Here is a 22,065-nt window from a genome sequence, read left to right as displayed (position 1 = left end):
TGCTAAGCTGAAGGCAGTCTTGAGAAGGGCCTTGGGGGATCAAGGGGAAAGTGTGATACACCTCTTAAGTCTGCCTATTGCCTCTTGTGTCAATACCATACATTAAGGAGCTCACTTCCTTTGCTGTATAGGTTCCAGACTACTCCCAGAGGAATGGTCTGCTCTAGACAGTGTTTCCCTCACCCCAGCCCCCATCACTGTCCAGATTGTGGAATGTGTGATATATGAGAAATGCCCTTCCTCTTGTAATGCTAGTCAATGTCCCATCCAAGGAGGGAGCCAAGTTTGTCAAACCTAGTGGGTCTGAAGTCAACCTTCTCTCCTTCATCACTTTGGGTACCAGAACGATGCAGATGAGAATCCAAGATGAGGCACACAACTATAACATGAAGTTCTCCTTGGGAGCACAGTCAACCTCTGAAGAATTTCCCAGCATGCACGCATTGCCTTTGGCAGAGAGAGTGGGGTGGATAATGACTGAATGCAGGTGCCAGGGATGAGAGTATTGAGACTATCCAAGGGTGCATCCACAGTGATGGAGAGACCAGGTGAGACTGAGCCAGCGATGCTGCTAGGTTGTATGAGGGTGAAGCCCTGAGCTCTACCCTGCCCACAGGGCCAAGAAGAGGGTTTGCCTGGATCAGCTTTGTGGTACCCACAGAGAAGGGGAGGCTGCTTATTGGTCAGCAGATTTTCAGGACAACCTGTCATCAGCGGTTCAGGAGGAAGAACTTGAGGCTTTGGAAGAAGTTGGACTTCTGCCTTTGCTTCTGCTTCTTTTTGATTATGGGGACCCACACCAGTCCGCACACCAGCATCATGAGTCCCAAGGACAGGAAGGCAGGCCCTATCATCCTGAGGACTTGCACAACCTTTTGCGCTTGCGATTCGTCCAGGATGTAGGCAACGCAGGTGATGGCCACACCAAAGAGTAGAATGGCAGCACCCACGGACATGATGATGATGGGCTTGTGGTAGATCTCCCAGTTGCTTCTGGGAGTGGTGGTCCAGACAGACTCACTTCTGGAGCTGATGCACAGGGAGCTGGCTGTCTGGCTGGGCAGCAGGTCCTTGGACTCTGGAGACCTCTCGTCTACCTCCAGGGCCTTGGGGAGCACCTCCATTGTCGTGATTGTTCAAGAACAGGCACCTAGTATTGGCAACAATTAGACAGGATGGTGAAGCCAAAGGAATCCTTTCAGATCCTTTCTGCACTCAGAGTCCTTCTCCAGCCCGGCTCTCAGTAGAGGGGAATACAGTGCATGCATGTTGAAATTAATGGTAAAACCAGGTGAAATCTGCATAAATAAAAATCACCCCAGGGAGGCAACCCAGCCAGGGAAGATGGCTCAGTGGGTAAAGTGCTGGCTATGCAGTGTGGGGGCTTGCGTTTAGATCCCCAGCACCTATTTAAAAAGTAGGTATGGTAGTATATGGGGTAGAAGTTGGAGTAGAGACAACAGAGTCCTGGGAGCTTCCTGGCCAGCTAGCCTAGTCAAATTAGCAGCTCTAGGTTCAACAAGAGGGCCTCTCTCAAAAATTAAGGTGGAGAGCAATTGAGTTTGACACCTATTGCTACCCTCTAGCCTCTAACATACATTCACACACACACACACAAGAGTGCCCATCTGTACTCACGAACACCCACATGTAGTTCACACCAACTACAAAGAAGTGATACAAGATAGTAATTTTTCTTCTTGTTTTGTTTTCTAAGACAGAGAGACTCATTATGCAAACTAGAGGCAGATTGTGAATTTGCCTCTACTTTCTGAGTGTTGGGGTTGCAGGCAAGTGTCACTACACTGGGTTAATGTCATGCCACTCTAATGTCACCTTTAATGTTTAAAGCAGTGAACAGTGCTGCATTTAAGAACAAACACAAACCATAGTTTATTGAGTGCTTTGTCATGTTCCAGCTCTGTGATCTCAAGTGAGCTATCAACCTCTCTGTTTTCTTATCTACAAAGTGAGAGTAATATTAGCTTCCTCACAGGGATTTCAAAGGGGTTAAAGGACTGCAGACATGGACTGCACTGGATCAATGCCCAGTATATTCTGGGTGCTCTGTAAGTGGTTATCATTTGCCTGTTAGGATGGCGACGTTTATGTGCCAGTATCTGCTTAACTCTTCTCTCATCAGACGAAAGTAATATAATCCCCACACACTGATTTAGTCCCATTTTACAGACTAGAAAGCAGAGGCTTGGAGAGGTGAGGCGAATTAGTTCCTAAGAGCTTGGGTTTTCACCTGCAGGACGGTGAAACTTCAAGCACCTGGGAAATTCATGAGCTTTGTAACTTGGGAGTCTCAGCCTCACACAGTGTCACGTGATCTTCTAGCATGTAATGCTCTCCAGACTCCCAACTCCACCCTACTCCTCATGTTGTGGCAAAGCCGAACCTTCCTGCTTTGCTTCAGTTTTGATTTGTCTCTATGTGTCCCCAGGGGTCCCGGTGGGGTAGGGAAGATGGCAACTTAACCTGACTGTGATACGCATGTAGAGCCCTGGAGAGGTGGCTAAATTAGTAGAAGTTGTCTGGATGAGGTGTCTGTGATTGGGTCCTTGCGCGTTTCTCCGAAAGGGAGGAGAGGCCAGACATACCTGAGTACTTCCTGTGCCAATCTCAAGAGTCACCAGTAGATTTAGACCCTTCCACCTTCTCAACAGAGCAAAATAAACATATTCTCTCTGCAACATAGCCAGTGACAGCTATAAGATCACAGTAAGAAAAAGTGTACGTGTATATAATCCGAGGGCCTGCAGTCCAGCTCAGCTGCCTCTTCTAAGGTCTCTCTAGATCTCCCCCACCCCCCAGGGGATCCCTCATCTCCTGTTCTCCACTCAGGGGATGCAGCTTCTCATGTGAATGAAGTGATGCAGGTCTGCTGAGAAGCCCTACCTGCCTGCCAGAAACGTCTCCATCTGATCAGCGCGGTCTCCAATTTCCTCAAGGTGGGATTGAAGCCTTTCAAACTGGGAAGTGTGTTCTAGTGCAAACACCCATGTGTCTGCAGTAAGGCCATAAGAGATGAATGACTGATAAAAGATGCCTCCCTCCCACTGAGAACAGGTTTTGTTTGGGAGGGAGGCAAGGCTGAAAGGGCCCAGAGGTTTGCCCCACATCACTAGGATGTATCTGGTACTGTGCGTCACACTCGCAGGGTTCTGGCCACCTCTGACGGAATGAGTAAGCTCTTAATGTATCTCCCCACTTTCTTCCCTCTCACCTTTCCTTTCTCCTGTTCACTCCAACAAACCCAGGTGTACCCTCCCTGTGCAGTAGGTACACTTTACCTGTGTGTTCCTCCCAGAGCTTCTTGTGCAACAGACTCAGGACCTGCGGACTTCAGTATGCACACACATGCCAATGTGCCAACGGAGGACCAGGGTTTCTCCTGCAATGGTCAGTCTACTAGGGAAGGTGTGGGCTGTTTGTCACAGCCATAATGAATTCCTTTTACTTAACCCAGTTATTATACTGGTGAGAGTACCCGTAGTTGACCTGATGATGAAGGCAGGGTGCATTTTGGGAAAAATATGTCGTCACCTCTGGAATAAAAGGCAAGATGGACTAAAGGACAGCTGCCTGGAGCTGGGGACTCCAAGTCCTGTGCTTTGGAACTGCTTTCTGAAGTCTTCCTTCAGGGTCGTACAACCTGATCCCTTTCACCTCCCTTTCTCCACCCATCGAAGCTCTGTTCTGAACTGATCACTGGGTTATTTTCTGATACCTCAAAGCACAATCTGTACAGCTTCCACTTTCTAGATTAAGCAACTATAGACCCCTCCCCACTGACAGGAGGAAATAAAAATCATAAAATTACCGAAGCCTTCAGAATTTAGACATCATTCACATTCAGATGCACTCCGTGGAGAGAGGATAGAGGAGTCTCTGCTTTCAAAACCCGCCCTGTTGTTTTCGTAACCATAGGCACAGAAGCGCTTGCTTCCTTTGGGAATGGTGGTGTATTTGCATAAACTAAGCCATCATTTAAAAGGTGATCTTCTATCCAGTGAGCTGGGGGCAGGGAAGAGAGACAGAACATGCTGGAAAACCTTTGGGATGCTTATTATGACCTGTGGTCACCAGAGGTTATGCCTCAGGATTTCACTGGGCACCCACCCATTCTTTAGCACTTCTTAGGGAAGACCTAGGGCATACACTGACATTGGTGAGGCTGAGGTTGCCGGCGCGGGTGAGGAGGGAGGTGGGGGGTGGGAGGGTGGGGACAGGGGTGTAAGGTTGAGCCTTGGGAGGGGGCAGAGCTGGAACGCAGTGATTCTTAGTTGTGTCTGGGAAAAGACTTGAGTCTGGACCAGGAAGGACCTGTTCCACTGAACTGCTATGTGGGGTAGGACAGGTCCTCCTGAACAGAAAGTGCCACATTAGAAAGCACCCCACACCTTGTCTTTGGCTCTTCAACACAGTTAGTAGTTTAGCTTAATTTTGCAAGGGCTCAGGCTAAGGCCTGTAGGAGCGCAGCCCCCCCCCCCCCCTTTCAGGTCACTTTTTGGGGATTCAGGCAGAGGTATTTAAATGCAAAGCTCTTTGTGCTACTTTGAATTCTTCCCTTTGGAGCTTCCTCCATCCATGAAGTAACTTCACTGACTAGGGGAGGATGTAGGTCTGTAGTTCTCTAACATTGACTACTGCTGATGTGGGAGATAAAGCACTGTTTCATTGGGATAATCTTTATTTTATGAAATGTCTGTGATGATGGGTGGTGATTATCAATTTTGTTACTGGTTGTACTTGACAAGGTAAGTTCTTGTTCTCTGTCTCCCATATTGATTTTCTTGGGGTATCAGTTTATTTTCTTTGTATACAGCTGTCATCTGTAATTGAGCTACGATGTATGTATCCATCAATCATTAATCTGTCATCTACATATGTGCATATTCGTATCATCTGCCATGTCAATCATCTATCTGTCCATCCATCATCCTATCTATTATCTTTCTAGATTATGTTGGGGTTCATGAAATTCCAAAGAATGGGAACTGGACTGAGATGACTTGCACGGAGGAAGGGTGGATCCTTGGGACTCAAGGGGCAGGAAGAAGTATTTGTTGATGGTCATTAAAGGAGAGACACTGCAGGAGTCCCCTGGAGCAAAGACAAAGATTATGCCTTCTTTTTCCTCCTGGCCTCTCCTTTTCTTCACTCCTCTTATGTCTTCTCTGTGACCAGGCTGGAGGCAAGGGACAACTAGCAACAAGGGGGCCAAGCAAGACCAGGCCATCGATGAGACTTGGTATATGGAAGACTTAGGCCCAGTCATTCACAGTTCTAGGGAGTCTATATTATAAAAAGATTCAGGTCTTTGAACCCCAGAGCTCAGAGTGGGGTTAGGGCAGGACAGAAGTATATAAGCTGTGGTATCCTGGGTAGGTACTTAAGCCCCTAGAAATTCAGTAGCTCCATATAAACCAAATAGGAATCATAAATCACTGGCCTCACACAGTGTTGTTGTGATTGTCAAATTTTATAAACAAACCACTTATGCCACCACTGGGCATGTTGTGATGATCAAGGACCAGCCCCTCCCTTGCCAGTGTGATCATTTTGTCCCCGTTTCCTTCTCTGTGACATGAGGGAGTTGGGTTGGGTGACTTTTAATGTTATTTTGAATTGGTGCACAGCTAGTTGATTTGACCTCTGAGTATTTAGGCTTCCATAAAAATCACCAGTTGAGGGGTTTTCTGTCATTTTATTTAGTCCCTTTAAGATTCTGTCCTTTGCCCGGCTCATTTGGGCCATAGTTTCTGAACAGACGCTCTGGGGACATATTTTGGATTTGCCCTCACATTGTCACAGATGTGGAGTCTACACAATTGTGGGATGTTTAGTGGCATCTGGGGCCACTACCAACCAGATGCCAGTAGCAACCATTCAGACGCCACTCATGACAGTTCAGGAGTGAGGCCAGGCATGACTAAATGTCCCTGGGAGTAAAAATCATTGATGTAAGGTACCACACTGCCACATGCCAGCCTTTCCTCCTCTCCCCTTGCGAAATGTAGGGGTGGGGCACCTCCTGTGCCTCCAGGGTAGCTGGCTCAGAGAGCAGCACTTAGCTCAGAAGAGTTGATTTTGGTGTCACAGCTCAGAATTGGGCTTGGATGACACTTGGGGGAACTGGTCCAGAGAGAACTACCCTTTCAAACATCAATTGAGATACTGGGGTTTAGTTCATGTGTTCTAGAGAAACCCTCACTCACTGCAGTGCTATGCTGTGCTACTTGGGAGACTAAAAAGAACCCCAGAATGTGATCCAATATGGAACAAAGATAAATTTTAAGGTCAAAGAACATGGAGCGATATAGATGGATAGATAGATAGATAGATAGATAGATAGATAGATAGATAGATAGATGATGGGTATATAGATAGATATAAATACATGATAGAGGGATAGATAGGTAGGTAGATGATAGATGATATATGGATAGGTAGGTAGATAGATGATAGATAGATAGATAGATAGATAGAGAACATGGGTGGGGAGGAACTGGGAGGAGTTGGGGGAGGGGAAACATGATCAAAACGTATTTATGAAAAATTTATTGGAAAAAATATTGGGACTCCTGTGAAACAGATGCCTCACCCAACTACTGCTAGCCTGCCATTGGTACCACTGGCACAGACAATGGCAAGAAATTACTCTGGAATTTTTTGCCAAAGAGGTTAATAAAAACATGAATAAAGAAAACAGTCTGGGGGCTGATTGTCCTGCATCTGTGTGTTTATCAGAGGAAGGGACCGACAGGTAACACAGAGAGGGAGAGCCCTGGTGAAGAGAGGCCGGTGACTGTTTTGTGGCAGCTTTAAAAAAAGCTATATAGTTCTGCTTCCTTTAAAGTCCTAGACAATACAGAACTGGAGAGGCCAGTGAAAGGCTGCTGGGCTGGGCCTCTAGAACAAACGGTAGATTTGAATGTCTGTTGCCTCCAGGGCAGTAATTTGAGAAGAACCTGTAGCTCCCAGAGGTCAAGTTTAGGAAGGCTGAAGCAGGTTTAATGGGTGGAGTCTTATTTAGGCAAGCAGCTGGGTAGGTTGTGCTGTCTTCAGGAAGGGGAGGGCTGCATAGAGGGGTCTCACACACAGAGGTGCACTGTGCCGAATTCAACTCTGCCAGACACAGAGTCTTGGCTATGATTCCATTTACAAAATTCGAGGCCAAATAAGCCTATCTGTGCTGGGAGATGTCAGGAGAGTGACCACTTGGGGCAGGGTTAGATATTGCCGGGAGTGTTCTTTGTAAATTCTTGGTCCCTGAAATATTACACCAAGAAAATGACCAGTCATAGCTCACTGCAGTACTTTCTTGAGATTCTGATGAGAACAAATTTGGGATAATGAGGGAAACATGATTCTAGCCTGGATGAATCTTCTCCTCAGGGTGAATTACATTTTCCTCCTTAGAGGCCTGTGGCCTCCCATCCACTACCAGCATGGCTTTACTTACGTAGCTCATGACGTGTGGAGGGGATGAAAAGAGAGGCCCCTGAAGGGAACAAAGACAGCAAGCAAAGACAGTCTTCTTGTTCTACTGGAGTAGATCCTTCTGCTGGACATTACAATTTTATTTCGCTAATTTAAATCCTAACATTAAAATTTTGATTGACATACACTTGAATATACTTACGGAGTATAATGGGAGATTTTGGAGTTTTTCGTTTTGCTTCTGCTTTTGTTGTTTAAGGTGGGATCTCACCGGATGACCCCAACTGGCCTGGAACTCAATATGTAGATCAGACTAGCTAGATAGTCATAGAGATCTGCCTGCTTTTGCTTCCCAATTGAGGTAACTAAAGGCATTTCCGACCACACTCAGCTTTCCAATATGATGTTTTGATCCTACGTATATAGTTGGATCTCAGCATCCACAGATTCGACCTACTTTGGATACAAAATATTTGAGAACAATTTCTTTATACTTCCTAAACATTATCGCAGAACAATTTTCACTGCTGACGATGATTGCCGGGCTCGGATGAATGAGGAGTACAACAGGAGCCCTGTGTTTCCTGTTAGGGTCCTCTTGGGTATTACAGGCAAGTGTCCAGAGCTTACAGGCAGGCCGGGGAAGATACAGGAAGCAGACGTTTCCTCTTAGGACATAGCCTAACACAATTAGGTAGAGAGAACGCAGGCCATTTAGAGTGTACAGGAGGATATGCATTTGGTGCTAAGCAGATTTTTATCATTTTATAAAAGTGTCTTGTATGTCCTTAGATTTTGGTACTCGTGGGGGTGGTTCCAGAACCAGCTCCCCAAACAGATGCCAAATTAAACCAGTAATTAGCACATTTACTTCCTTAAATATTTTAGAACATCTCTCTAATGAGAACACTTAAAATCACTTATTCTAGTTTTTCTGTTTGTTTTTTGTTTGTTCGTTTGTTCTTTTTTTGGACAGAATCTCATGAAGCCCAGGCGGGCCTGGAATTTCACATAGCTCCACATGGCTGGACACTCCTGATTCTCTTCCTTTCATATCCTGAGTATTGGGATTGCAGCCATGCACCAATGTACCTCACCAGTCTATCCATACTGACAACTGAAAACATTTATTCGGGCCTTTCATGTGCCAGGGACAGCGCTGGGCACCAGACAGACCAAATCCAGTGGCACACGCTGGCTTTTACAAGTGGGGCAAGCTGGAGAGGAAACAAGTATGTCCTGCACTGATGGCAATATTCCTTAAGGAACACCCACAGAACACTGACATCAGGATGCTGGACTTAGGGACTCTCACATAACTTGTGGAAGGAAAGCTTCCACATCAGGGGGTTAGGCAAAGGCAGGTAAAGGAGAGACTGACACTGAGGGATAGGTAAGGGATAATGTGCAGAATTCAACTCTGTCATAGGCAGGACTGCTGAATGGTGAGCCTGGGAATGGAGGTAGAAACCTGAGTCCAGAGACACAGCCACTTAGAGGCTGCTGCTCAGGTGAGAGACACAGCAGCCCGGTGCTCCTCTGTAGTCATGGAGATGGGGAAAGCGCATAGTTTGGAGGCTTAGTGAGCGCAGAGTGGAGCTTATGTGATGAAAGGGGTTGGCCAGCTGTGTTTGCCGCCTGCTTATATACAGCCGGAAGATCAGGAACATTTTGTACTTTAGCTAATACATACATAAATTAATTAATTTTATGGTGTTGGGAACTGAACCTAGAGCCTCACACACGCTAGGCAAGTGACCCACCATTGAGCTATAACTCCAGCGTGCTCACTGCACACTCCTATGCTCTTTCTGTCTCTGCCTCTACGTCTCTCTTTTGGGTTCGGGGTCTCGTTGACTTGCCCAGGATAGACGGAAGCTTGCAGTCTTCCTGCGTCAGCCTCTTGAACTGCTGGAATTACAGGCGCGCACAACCAAGCCCAGCTAAGCATTTTTCAAAGATTTATTATTTTTTTGTTTTCAGAGTTATTACTTGTTAGTTTTATGTATGTGAATGTTCTACCTGCATGTATACATGTGCATTGTGTGTGTGTGTGTGTGTGTGTGTGTGTGTGTGTGTGTCTGTGTGTGTATGTATGTGGTGTCTAAAGAAATCTAAGGAGGGGTACCATAGCCCTTGGGACTGAGGTTACGGATGGTTGTAAGCTACCACGTGAATGTTGGGAATACAAGAACAGCACATGCTCTTCATCCTGCTAAGCCATCTCTCCAGTCCCAAGATTCCCCACAAGATTCATTATACGATGTGTGGACTAACCAGAGCTCTCATGCACTGTTTCACCGTCTAGGAATCTCACGAAGTTAAGCACACACCTGTCCCTCAATGGTTGAACAGGTTTTGTATTTTGTTCTAATGCTTACTGTGTAATACATTACAGTGACATAAAAGTACAATTTTGGAATCCTGAACAAGTGCCTAGTTGCCACTGCCGAACTCATTAGTTGATGTGTTGCTCACCTCTGCTTCTGTACTGTTATTTCAGTGGATTCAACAGAGTGCGCAGAGACATCAAAACCTAAGACATTGACCACAGCAGTCAGGCTCTGATAGACGATATCAGGGAATGGGTAAAGAGGGACCACAGAGAGCAGCGTTGGGTTTGGTAAGAGAAGAAATGTAGCCTGAATTACAGGAGCACACTCTGGCTGCAAGATGGAGAATTAGAAAGGAAGCCAAGAAGGATGCACAGTAATTTAAAAACTCTTGCAAATGGTGAGGGTGGGAGATAGGCAGCTTGGTGTTTGGTGGTAGCTATGGAGATAGATGGAGTAGAAGTTTATTAAAGAGTAGAGCCAGCCTGATATGATAAGTATGAGCACAAGTGTAAAGTGTTTAGGGAAGACAGGGGTTAGCTGGGCAATCACAGTTAACAGAGTCAGGTGGGATGCACACACTGCTGCCAGCATAAAGAAATGGCATTCGGTTGGGTTTGAACTTGAGATAGGCAACAGGTATTTTTCAAAGTAGGAAACATGCCTTCAGTATTGCATAGGCCTCTTCCACTGTCACAATGTTTATTGTTTTTCTGAAACTCAATTTAAGTCAGTGCCCTTGATCTGCTAAATCTGAAAGCCCTATGAGAGATGTACCATGATTCTCAAGTGAAAGGAGGTTTTTATTACAAGAGTGATAAAGCAGAGCCTGGAAGTACATTGGGGGCGCTCAGATGATGTTTCTTGGGTTTATGAGTGAAGGAAGGAGTGTACCCTTCCTGGGAGTCTCTGGGGAAGACATAAGTGGCAGTCAGTGGCTCTGCTAGTCTACATTTAATTCAAGCCAAAGGAAGGAACCAATCATGGGGAGGTTGAAAGAGTTGAGGAATTTATTTGTGAGGGAGTCTGAGATCCAGAAGACACCCAGGGAAGGAAGTAGGAGAGAACAGATGGGTCTGTGGCATAGGAACGTCTTGGGAATATTCTGAAAGCCTCTGCCATGACTGAGAAATGATTGTTTCTTTTGCTCGGGAAACAGATGAGGTTAGTAGGTGGGCCATTTATTATTATTATTATTATTATTATTATTATTATTATTATAATATTATTTTCACACATGTTTCTGTGGGTCTGCATGTGCCACAACTAATGTGTTGAAGTCAGATGACAGCTTGTGGAAGTAGGTTCTAGTCCTTTACCATGTGAATCCGTGGACAGAATGCAGGCCTCTACCCTCCACGACAAGTGTCTTTACCCATGGAGCCATCATGCACTCTCTCTCTCTCTCTCTCTCTCTCTCTCTCTCTCTCTCTCTCCTTCCTCCCCTCCCTCTTTCTCTCCTTTTCTCTCTCCTTCCTCCCTGTCTTTCTTTCTATTTTGAAACAAGGTCTCACTATTTAGCCCTAGCTGGATGGGAATTTACTATACAGACCAAGCTGAAATAGAACTCATAGAGATTTGCCTGTCTCTTCCTCCTAACAACCTGAACTACTATTTTTAAAGAAAATTCCACAAGGATTGACGTGATCATTCCTTAGATCATCCACCACAGATAAAGGCTGGTGTTGTTAAATTGTCTCTGAGTGGACAGTCCTTTTTTTCCAGGATGTTAGGCCTGGCTTTAAAGACTTTAGGTTTAGACCTGCTATCGGCTTTAAAAACTTCAGTTTCCCCTCTAAGGAAATCATCAAAGAAGGGGATCCCTCCTCCCAAGTGTCCAATGGCAGAAGAGTTCTAGGGATCTGTCTCTTTCAAATAATTAAAAATGGGTGAGATATTCTCAGATCCATTACAAGACAACAAATGAACGTGACTGACATTGACAGTGCAAAACAAACCTCAAAGGGAGAGCACCAGGGTAGCTAGAACGTCAGACTCTCCCAACATTACATTCATTATACGATGTGTGGACTAACCAGAGCTCTCATGCACTGTTTTGAAATCTAGGACTCTCATGAAGTTCAGCACACACCTGTCCCTTGACCCAGCAGTCCCACTCCTAAATATTAAATCACATTCATAACCAACCAACCAACCCATGTACAAGATTTGTAGGAACTTTACATTGGAGGAGAGTAATAACTTAGGCAATGGAATAGTTCAACTTCTTTTTTTTTTCTTTTCTTTTTTTCGGAGCTGGGGACCGAACCCAGGGGCTTTGTGCTTGCTAGGCAAGCACTCTACCACTGTGCTAAATCATCAACCCCTTAGTTCAACTTCTGATACACGTGACATTATGCATGAGTTTCAGAGACACACTGGTAAGAGAAATCAGTAACAAAGGAGCACAAATGCTGTACATTTGCATTTCTAGGATGTTCTAGAAGTAGCTAAGAACCAGCTAAGCTGACAACATTCAGAACAGAGCAGCACAGGTATGGAGGAAGCAACCAGAAGATGCTTGGAGGTTGTTCTCTTGGGTAAGGGAAAATGCACCTTCTAGTCAGCTACTCCCTGCCTCTGGCAGGAGGGGAAGCAGTGTCTGGGGGCGATATACAGATGCCTCAGTGAAAAGGGAGAGAACTAATGTCCGTGAAAGGCACAGTTTAGCTTTTTCCTCACACACTCATCTCTAGCGGATGGCTTGGTGCTGAAGACCTGTGGGCTGAGAGTGTACGAGTGGCCAAGATAATATGGACTGAATGTGTTCTTCCTGCAGTAGAGTCCAGGGTGCCTGAAGTGTACCACTAAGGGGAGGAATTATAAGGTGAATAAGTGAATCACCGCTCTGGAGACTGATGATTGGTTGTGGCTATCCTTGCGGTTCCGGAAGCTCATTCTTCCCCGAGTGATTTGGGGCTAGATCAAGTTCTCCTCAACTTCCTGTGCTGTCTAGCATTGGCTCAGAACTTTGCCAAATGGTTAAATAAATAGAGGAGTTTTTGCAGATAGGGTAGGAGGGATAGGGCTTTGCGGGTATCAGCCAAGAAGTCTACTCAGAGAATTGGTAATCTTTCCAGTTTTGGTTGGAGCTGTTGAGGGTTGAAACCTGGTTGGCTTTGTGTTGCTAGGTTGCTGGCCCTGTTCCTCCCCACGTGCCTGTTGTAATCCATCCCCTCCCATCCTAGAGCAGTTGGTACAATGACAGTTGAGAGGCAGCTGTGGACCTGGAGGTGGGAGCCAGGAGAGAAGTACATCCCTTGCCCCGCCCTTCCTATCTCCAATTAAGGCTCTTATTTCAAATACTGCCCCCTGGTGGCAGAGGGTCATACCAGAATCTGTCATTACATATACTAATTACCATTCACCCCCTTTCATTATATACCAGGCATACGATGTTTTGCTTTACCAAGTCCTTCTATCAAGTCACTGAGGGAAGTGCCCCACCCCCGATTTCGCAGAGGAGAAACTGCAAATCAGAGAGTGTTAAGCAATTAGGTGAACAGAAAGATAAGGCTGACAAGAGTTTGGGTGTCTGTGGCTCCAGTGCCCAGGTTCAGGCTGATCCTGTCCTCTGGGTGGCACTTTTGTTTTACATTTTTCAAATTGAAGGAAGAGTGAGAAAGGAGGGCACTTGAATTGGAGCCTGGTCAGTGAACAGAAACGCCATGATTGCTGTCTGGGTGAAAGGTGAGCTGTGATAAGCTGAGGAACCATGGGATGAGACGCTGGGTCCTGTGCTGGGCTCAGTGGAGAGGGAGAGGCCTATGGCAGAGAGGCCACAAAGTCGCCACCATTACCACAGAGGATACAGTTTCTAGCATCTGCTACTTTTTAGCTGGAGAGTATCTGCATCTTCCTATCCTTGTGTGGCAGACACAGTTAACATCATTCCCAATTCACAGATTAGGAAACTGAGGCTCCCAGATGCTTGACCTCAAATTGTATTCTTTCTAGGGGATGGAACTTGGTTCCCCCCCCCCCTTTACTGCCTCCCCTGGTCTCTAGAATCCCGCTGCTCTAAATTCGCCTGTCTTTGCTTTAGAATTCACTCCTCAGCCCATACTTGGTGCTACAGCATTCCTTTGAATGGGGTCAGAATGAATGGGTTCTCATGTCTAGTAAACGCAATGACAAAGTACTTAGCTGAATTTGTTTTCAAATCAATAGATACTTTTTTCTAGAGGTTGGAATACTCTAACACTTATTTAGATATCACATACTAAAAGCTCATCCATCACTTACTAAAAATTCAAGTGGAGCTGGGGCACCCCATGTAGAACACATTGAGCTGCCTTAAAGTTAAAAAAGGCCCCACCGTGTTGCTGCAGCACTCAAGCCTGGAGTTATCTGACTTCTCTGTCCCTCCTCCCCAGACCCTTCCATCTAGAGAGCTCTGATAGGAACCGGGCTATTCTGGGAAATTGCAAGGACCTGGTGACATGGAAGAGAGGCGAGGGCACCAGTGACCTCAGAATGGGTAGGCTGGTGGGAGTGTGGAAGGCAGGCCACAGGCTTTGCATAGGGGACCGTCGAATGGTCTCGTTACCCAGAGCCGGACCCAATATGGATGGGGAGTAGGTCTCTCTCTCTCTGAATTTCCCCCTGTCACTGCTCAGCGCCAGCGGTTTGATGGACAGCCTCAGGGTCTTTATCTCTTGCTGTACTGCCTCTCTTCCAGGAGTTCATTTGGTGATGTCGACTCCCCTGATAAGGTGTGTGTGGAATATGTTTCTGCTGTCACCGTAGCCTCCATCTGTTCCTGATTCACAGCACTCTCAGGAAGGGGACCTTTTTCTCTGAGGTCAGAGCTATCTGGAGGGAGCCATTTACCTTCCTCTTCGGGTCATGCAACTAGTGCATGGGTCCTGTGGGGCTACAGGCTGGAAAACCATCTCAGGGGATGCGATGTGTTGTTATACTTGGTTTTACTGAGGGGCGGAGTCCCGTAGCCCTCGTCTGTCCCAGCAAGCCTTGCCTTTGTGTTTTATGTACCTGTCTTGCTCCTTTCTGAAGTGAAGACTGCCCAAGCCAGGGTACTCTACCTTGTTTCCCTAGCACTCAATCAGGGCGCCGGCCACACCTGCAGGAAGGAGGGACAGATCTGCAGCTGCTGAAGTTGGATGGAGGGATACCCAGGAAACAGTCTGTGCCCAGTACTCTGAGGTCTATGCGTATCCTAACACTTCACAAGCTGAACTCCTCACTTTCCGCTCACTCCTTACCTTTAATGGCTTCCGAGGGAGAAAGGCTAGAGGATCCACAAGCAGGGCACATGGTGTCTTTCCCCAGGTGTACAGTAGGAGATAGCCAGCTCAGCCCCCTTCTGCCTGTCTTTCAGGGCAGCCCCTCCAGTCTGCTCGACGCTAACTTCATTCCATCTCATCTCTGGATTTCACGCTGCCTTCCACCTCCACTTCAGAGACTCAACACACTCTAAAGCCAACTTCAAACCTTCCTTCTTTCAGGGAGACACAGCAGAGGGCTGGGGCTGGGGTGGTGGGGTGGGGTGGGTGGGGGTGGGTGGAGGGTTCCTTTTTCTTACTTACCGTGCACAATGTCCCAGGGGATGATGGGGGACCTAGGACTCAGACGGCTCTCACGCAGGGAGGAAGCTGGCAATGAGTTTCTGCTCAAGTCCTTCATCCCAGCTGGAGAAAGCCACCCTGGCCACATCTGTGAGCTGCAAATCCCAGCCACTGAGCAGGCTCCGGGAGGGATGAGCTCACCGGGATGTGGCCTAATGGGTTAACTCTTTGCAACCTGCTGGCACAGGCACTCGAATGTGGCTTTCTCAGCTCTGCTCAGCCACGATTAGACAACTCTTGTGAAAAATTAATGAAGCTTTTCTGAAGTGTGCCTTTGAGTTTCAGTTGAAGTGTGCATTTGGCTGGTGGTGCCTGGGCAGGGAGGCTCCTGAACCAGGCTCGGCAACCATTGGAGGCTCTGGACTGGGGGAGGTGCGAGGCGATAGGGGTGGGTTACATGCTATGCCTGGCTCAGAACCTGCCGAAGGAAGCTGTGTTTGGGGGCAGTATTGATAGTGAGATGTGGGCCTCTCCTCCTGCTTTGGATGTTGGAGCGCTATGTGGAGAGTTAGGGGACAATTTTAGCTCCAGGATGGAAGGAGTACTTCTGGAAGCATCCCAGCACTCACACTTATGATGGGCACTCTTTATTACAAAATGCCGGGAGCCAAGCCATCCCTCTGGGGGATGGGGGTAAAGAAGCTCCCTCTTGCATCTCCCGTCTAGCCCAGTGTTCTTTTTGTGAGATGCCAGTTATAAGCATGAAGACAAGCACGCAAATCATGGCAAGTGGCAGAAAGACTTCCGCTGTTTAGCCCCGTCAGCCTGTGCTTGGGGGAAGCTGGTGTGAGCTGACGGGATGCCAGTTCTCAAGGTGGATATCCGGTGATTGACAATGTCGTTTAAGATTCTGGTGGCCAGACTAGTGGCTGTTCTTCTCCCAGCTATTCAGAGAAGATGAGAGTCATTACTAGTGGGGAAGGAGGGGGAACCTTGCTACAAGCAATGGTACATTGGGGGCTTCCTCTGTACAGCATAAAAAAATGCTTTCCCAAGAGTCATGAGGGAAGGCTAAGGGCAGTCAAGGTCAAAGCCTCCGGGCTCTTCCGTCTCAGGCATTTTGATTTTCATGACTTAAAAAGATGGGAGGGGAGGGTTTGGCTATGTCATCAACACTTGCCCCTTCCATGAAAACCAGATGCTTCAGCTCAGGGAGTGAAGGAAGGGAGGCTAAAGGCTTCAGGGAGTTGACTTTGAAGGATTTAGTGGATGTCACATCTCTGATGCCTCTTCCTTTAAGCTCAGATCATCTTATAAGACTGGAGGTATCAAGTGCCAAGGAGCCCTGGGATGAGCTGTTTTGCAATGCAGACAAGAACTTACTTTTCTTTAAATTCAGATTTCCATGTTTTCTTCTCCCTCTTCAGGGTGTGGCTATGTGATACAGAACTAACCTAACCCTTGCTAAGAGTTAATCCCTGATCCATTGCTTCTTCTATGCTAGTCATTATTCTAGGTGTTTTGTTTATCTAATAACTCACTATTTACTGCAAAACCACATGTGGCACATAATGAGGTATATTGCTATTCTCTCTTTGGCCTTACGCAAATTAGTTCTGTAAGCCTTAATTTATTAATGGACTCATTTATTTATTAGATGTTACCATCCCTAATTTAAAGAACATTTATTTTGTGTATAGCAGGTGTGTGTGTGTGTGTGTGTGTGTGTGTGTGTGTGTGTGTGTTTTATTCACAAATCCATATTGTGCCTGGGCAGTGCTAAAGTGCAACCCACCAGGAGGCAAAGGGGCTTAACTAAACTCACCACTACACAATTAGAGGCTCTCAGTTTGTGCAACTGGACTTGCCCCTGCTGGAGATGTTCTTTTTGCTCATCTTCATTTAGCTGACTGAGATTGGCCTCACCTCCTCTGGGTCTCTATAGTTGGTTGCTTTTTTGGCCTATACACTTGGTACCTGTGTCTTCCCTGCTCTTTCTAACACACTCTCCAGCTCTTTGGAGGGCCTTTCCTTAAAAAAAAGTTATTATGAAATATTTTAAACAAAAGTTGCCTAACTAACCACCATATGCCCCCGCCATGGCTACTTCTGGAGCAATGATCAATGCTCATTCTTTAAAAAAAAATTGTTTCTCTCTCACACTTATTTGTTTGTTTGTTTCCCAAGGCATTCAGGCTCTTTAATATTGGAGAATGGGGAGAAGCAATCAATGGGGAGATGGCTCTGAGAAATTCTGCAGGTCTCGTAGTTCTCTAAGTCTCTCAAGCATTATGTGAATGTGCCTTGGTATTCATGAGTCCTTAGTGAGGCTGTTGCTGAGCTCTGTGTGGAGAGAAGTCCTTCTGTCAGTGAACCTCAGAGCTTCAGTCACTGTCACTCCAGGAAAACAAAAAACATATCCCAAGGCCACATAGATGCATGAGGTATCTGGTACCACTGTGTCAACTAACAAGTCACAGTCCAAATCCACCTGCACATATAACGGAGTGATTAGTTTCCCAGAGTCGCTCAATGACATTTCTTAGCTTAAGCTATACAGACAGCTGCTCACAGACCTTGTCTCAAGGGCCCAGCACCTTTTGCAAGTCTCTTACAAGTCACTGATAAAGGCATAGGATAGCAGCACTTCCCCCCACAGTGGCCAAGGCCTGCTGTTTCCAGGGTGTCGTCATGATGGCCTCCTTAGGGCCACCAGCAATAACCACACTTTTCCTTTTAATTGAAGCACATTCCTCTCATCTCTTTAGAGTCATAGAGGTGCTTATATTAAAGTGTGCCTCCTCTCTTTTTCTGCTTTAAGAACCCATAGACACAAGTCCATCAGAATTATACACAGAACTGAAATATTCCGCCATTCCATGACCACTCAGTGCTCAGGTTTGTAGGACCCCCATCTTCTTACAGTTAATTTCCCCTGAAAAGTATCCAAACAGCAGTGCAGCTATGGCTCATGGTGCTTGGTGTCCTGAGATGCTTCTCCCTGCAGCTTATTAATGGAGAATACCAGACCGTTTGACTTAGGAGACTTCTCACATTTTAGCTTTTTTTTTTCTTTTTCAAATTTAAAGAATTTATTTGGTGAAATTAACAAATAAAAGTGTATGTACCTATCTTGTAAAAGAGAGTGTTTTGAAGTACACATATATAACAGGATGGATAAATTGACCTAATTTATCTCACTGTGGGAATCCATCATCTTCCCCCACATTCTGATCTTTAATATGTCCTTGAGTCACTTAACGTTTTCCTCCACTCTGCAAGCCTGTGTTTGTAGATCCACCAAGCCCTCAGAGTCTCCTACCCTGCCTTGGTCTAGGAGAGGCACACAACTCCGATGGTCAGTAAGGTACCTGGCAGGGTCTCTGTCTCCCCTGGTCCTCCCAGTAGCCTGTGATACAGTGGGGCTGCAGCTTCTCTGTTGTGGTACTGTGACAGGTCACCAAGACTAAGACTTGAATTCAGGGATTGCTTCTTCCTCCCCCTCCCTGCCTCTCAAGAAGACAGACTCAAGACACAGGAACTTGCTAGACATTCAGATCTGCGAGCTCTCTTCAGAGCAGGCCCAGCCCTAACTAAGCACAGGCCTGCTATTCCTTGCCAATACAGTTTAGGGACCAAGCTTGCGTGGGAGCTTGGGGTTGAGGTCTGCAAGGGCGAGGAAGTGTGGCTGGGAGTAAGGAGAAAAAGCACAATAAAGAAGCACCCATGTGTTTCATTTTTCTCCGTTATTTGTACATTGTAGCATAATCCCCAGGATGGCAGAGCATAACCATAAAAAATGCTGAGAACCTTCATACACTCTTGGAAAATATGTCCGTCCGTCCGTCCGTCCGTTCGTTCATCTGTCTGTCCCTGTGTGCGCGCAAGCCCCCGCTCCCAGTTTTCCCTTTCTTTAAGCATTTCCTCCTTGTCCCTGTCTATCCCTCTGATCCTCTGCTCCTACCTGGTACTCCACACACCTGACAATTCTCACAATGTCTTAGTTCCTAGAGAAACACTCCAGGGGATAAAGCCCCTTCTCCTCGGAGCTGTTGGTGGAGCAGATGGTGAGAGACAAGTCAGCAGCTGGGCCCTGCCTGGGGAAAAATGGAGCGCAGAGGCGGCAATGGAAATTTTATTGTGGGAAGGAGTTCTCTGGGGACAGGAAGAATAAACCACTGGTAGAGGTGCAAGGGCGGGACAGGGACCATCATTTTTTCTGAGGAGGGATGCGGCTCCCAGGCGAATCCTATCTGCTAGCACTTGCCCTTCTTTCAGCGGCTAGGGAAAAGGTTGGGTTGCCTGGTGCTCCCAGTCTATAAAGGCAAGGCCTATCCGGGCCAGAGGGCGGCGGTAGCCCGCTCCTAGGGTGTGGCTGCCATCTAGTGGTAAATAACGGGTAGTGTTGCCTTCTGAAGTCTTGCCGTATGATTTCTCATGTGTTCTTGTCTTTCTGTCTTCTAGGAAAATGTAATGTGGCCCTTACCAGAGTCTGAGTTGATGGTGGACGATCCAACGATCTTGGAAGCTCTGCCTTTTGAGAGTCTTATAAGCCATCTCAGAGGCAAGCCTCCACTTTTACACTTGCCAATAGATGCCGCACATGTATGCTCACTGGATATTTTTGTGTCAAAGACTGTGGTCTACTCCCTAACCATTTTTTTTCTTTTCAACATTACTATTTTGTTTAGGAAAACAATTCTTTATTTGGACAAACAGTCTAGACTGAAGTAAAAAAAAAACCCGTACCATCTCATGACTAAACTTGTTTATTTCATGTTTCTCTAAAAACCACTGTTAAATATTCACTTATCAGAGGCTATCCCTTTTAACTTCACTAACCACTCCGGATCTTCCTGCTTGGGTGTGGCCCCTCCGAGGGTTTTGTCATGGCTATTTTCTTTTCTTTTTTCTTTTTTTTTTGGTTCTTTTTTTTTCGGAGCTGGGGACCGAACCCAGGGCCTTGCGCTTCCTAGGTAAGCGCTCTACCACTGACCTAAATCCCCAGCCCTTGTCATGGCTATTTTCTTTGGGCTGCAAAGAGAGAAAAGTCTTGTTGGAAGGGGCAAATGTTCAGAGAGGCATGTGTGCATCCTTTTGAGGAAGGCTGGATGTAGGGTCTGTCTCCTTTGTATCCTGTATTGGAGAGATTTAATCACATGGCCACATCCAACCGTAAGGGAGGATGGCAAACGTAGTCTGGTTGGGCACTCAGAGAAGCCGCAACTAGGTCCTGATGCAAACTACCATTTCCTACCAGTATTGGCCAAAGCCAGTACCTCCTTTGTATTACTTTTCTTTTCTTTTCTTTTCTTTTCTTTTCTTTCTTTCTTTCTTTTTTTTTTTTTTTTGGTTCTTTTTTCGGAGCTGGGGACCGAACCCAGGGCCTTGCGCTTCCTAGGTAAGTGCTCTACCACTGAGCTAAATCCCCAGCCCCTGTATTACTTTTCTATTGCTGTGTAACAAAACATCTTCCTACTTAGCATATTGGCACAGTAAACATGTACCGTTTCACTTAGATTTTGTGAGATACGAAGGAGTAACTTAGCTGGTGGTTGTCAGCTCAGGATCACTGAGAAAGTTGTGGACAAAATGGCAGCCAAGGCTCTGTGTCCTCTAAAAGCTTAACTGAGGCTTCCAGATGCATCCCTGGGATCTGGAGAGTTCTTGCCAGCACTTGGCAGGCTACTCTTCCTCCACAGTGTGGCACTTGCTTCTCCAGTAGAAGAGGCTCTAGAGAGAAGCCACATGCTGCTCTTTCTGCTCATCGTAGTTATTAGTAACATCTTGTACGGAGAGGGGGGGAGAGAGAGAGAGAGAGAGAGAGAGAGAGAGAGAGAGAGAGAGAGAGAGAGAGAGAGAGGAAGGAGAAGAGGAAGAGGAGGAGAAAGAGGAGGAGGAGGAAGAGGAGGAGGGGGAAGAGGAGGAGGGGGAAGAGGGGGAGAAGGAGGAGGAGGGGGAGGAGGAGGCAGAGGTGGCTCCATCTTTCAGAAGCAGGCTTGTACAAGAACTTAGGGATGAATTTAAAAACTAACATGATTTTAAGGAAAGGGAAGATATAGGAGGGTCTTTTCAAAGCTTCTTGAAATCTTAAGTCCAATTTCCCACTGTTATGACTGAGTGCCACAGTCTGGCACTCAAGATGGGATTTATTCGCTAAGAAATTCTAGGGGCTGACTTGTCTAAGGGTGTGGTGTTGACACCTGACGAGGGCTTCAGCTTTGGGTCCTAATGTGGCTGGATTGAGTGAGAGTTTGACAGAGAAAATCAGACAGAGAAAACCAATCGAAGTCTCTCTTTGTGTTAGGAACCTCCTCCCAGGATGATGCACTAACTCACTGGAGAGGAGGGAGCTCTCGAGAGCTGCTCGTCTCTTAAAGCTCCCACCCCTTGATTCCGTTATAGTGGCAATTAAGTTTCAGCATGAGTCTGGGGAGCAAGGTTCAAACCACAGCACCTACTCTTCCCACCCTCCTCTTTCTCACGGCGATGAGTGTGAATATCATTGCGGCAGTGGACACCAGTGGACAATGAAGGAGCCTTAAGGATGCGTTTAACCACTAAAGAATGTCAACCAGAGGTTGGAGAGATGGCTCAGCGGTTAAGAGCACTGACTGCTCTTCCAGAGGTCCTGAGTTCAATTCCCAGCAACCACATAGTGGCTCACAGCCATCTGTAATGAGATCCGATGCCCTCTTCTGGTGTGTCTGAAGACAGTTACAGTGTACTCATAGAAGTAAAGAAATAAATCT

At 46.5% G+C, this 22,065-nt stretch overlaps 1 protein-coding gene and 1 long non-coding RNA gene across 3 annotated transcripts; one reads left to right on the top strand and one right to left on the bottom strand.

Moving 5' to 3' along the window:
• Positions 1–597: 597 nt before the first annotated feature.
• On the bottom strand, positions 598–15,438 carry Pirt (phosphoinositide-interacting regulator of transient receptor potential channels). Of its 2 annotated transcripts, none has more exons than NM_001109032.1 (2): positions 15,335–15,438; positions 598–1,150 (listed from the first exon to the last, which is right to left on the bottom strand). In NM_001109032.1, the coding sequence occupies exon 2, from the start codon at positions 1,122–1,124 to the stop codon at positions 711–713; it is 414 nt and encodes a 137-aa protein (NP_001102502.1). In that variant the 5' UTR covers positions 1,125–1,150; positions 15,335–15,438; the 3' UTR covers positions 598–710. The 2 variants fall into 2 exon arrangements, with proteins under 2 accessions (NP_001102502.1, XP_087429757.1); XM_087573631.1 differs by lacking the exon at positions 15,335–15,438 and adding an exon at positions 15,011–15,097 and having other exon boundaries at positions 610–1,150.
• On the top strand, positions 14,277–20,072 carry LOC102554726 (uncharacterized). The gene is made up of 3 exons (XR_015631244.1): positions 14,277–14,362; positions 14,467–14,589; positions 19,778–20,072. It is a non-coding gene; the product is annotated as an uncharacterized LOC102554726 (long non-coding RNA).
• Positions 20,073–22,065: the final 1,993 nt, after the last annotated feature.

This window comes from Rattus norvegicus, chromosome 10 (assembly GCF_021556685.1).
Source record: "Rattus norvegicus strain SHRSP/BbbUtx chromosome 10, alternate assembly SHRSP_T2T, whole genome shotgun sequence".
NCBI classification, from domain to species: Eukaryota; Metazoa; Chordata; class Mammalia; order Rodentia; family Muridae; genus Rattus; species Rattus norvegicus.
Note: the sequence above shows the minus strand (reverse complement) of the source record. Positions and strands in the feature narration are given on the sequence as shown.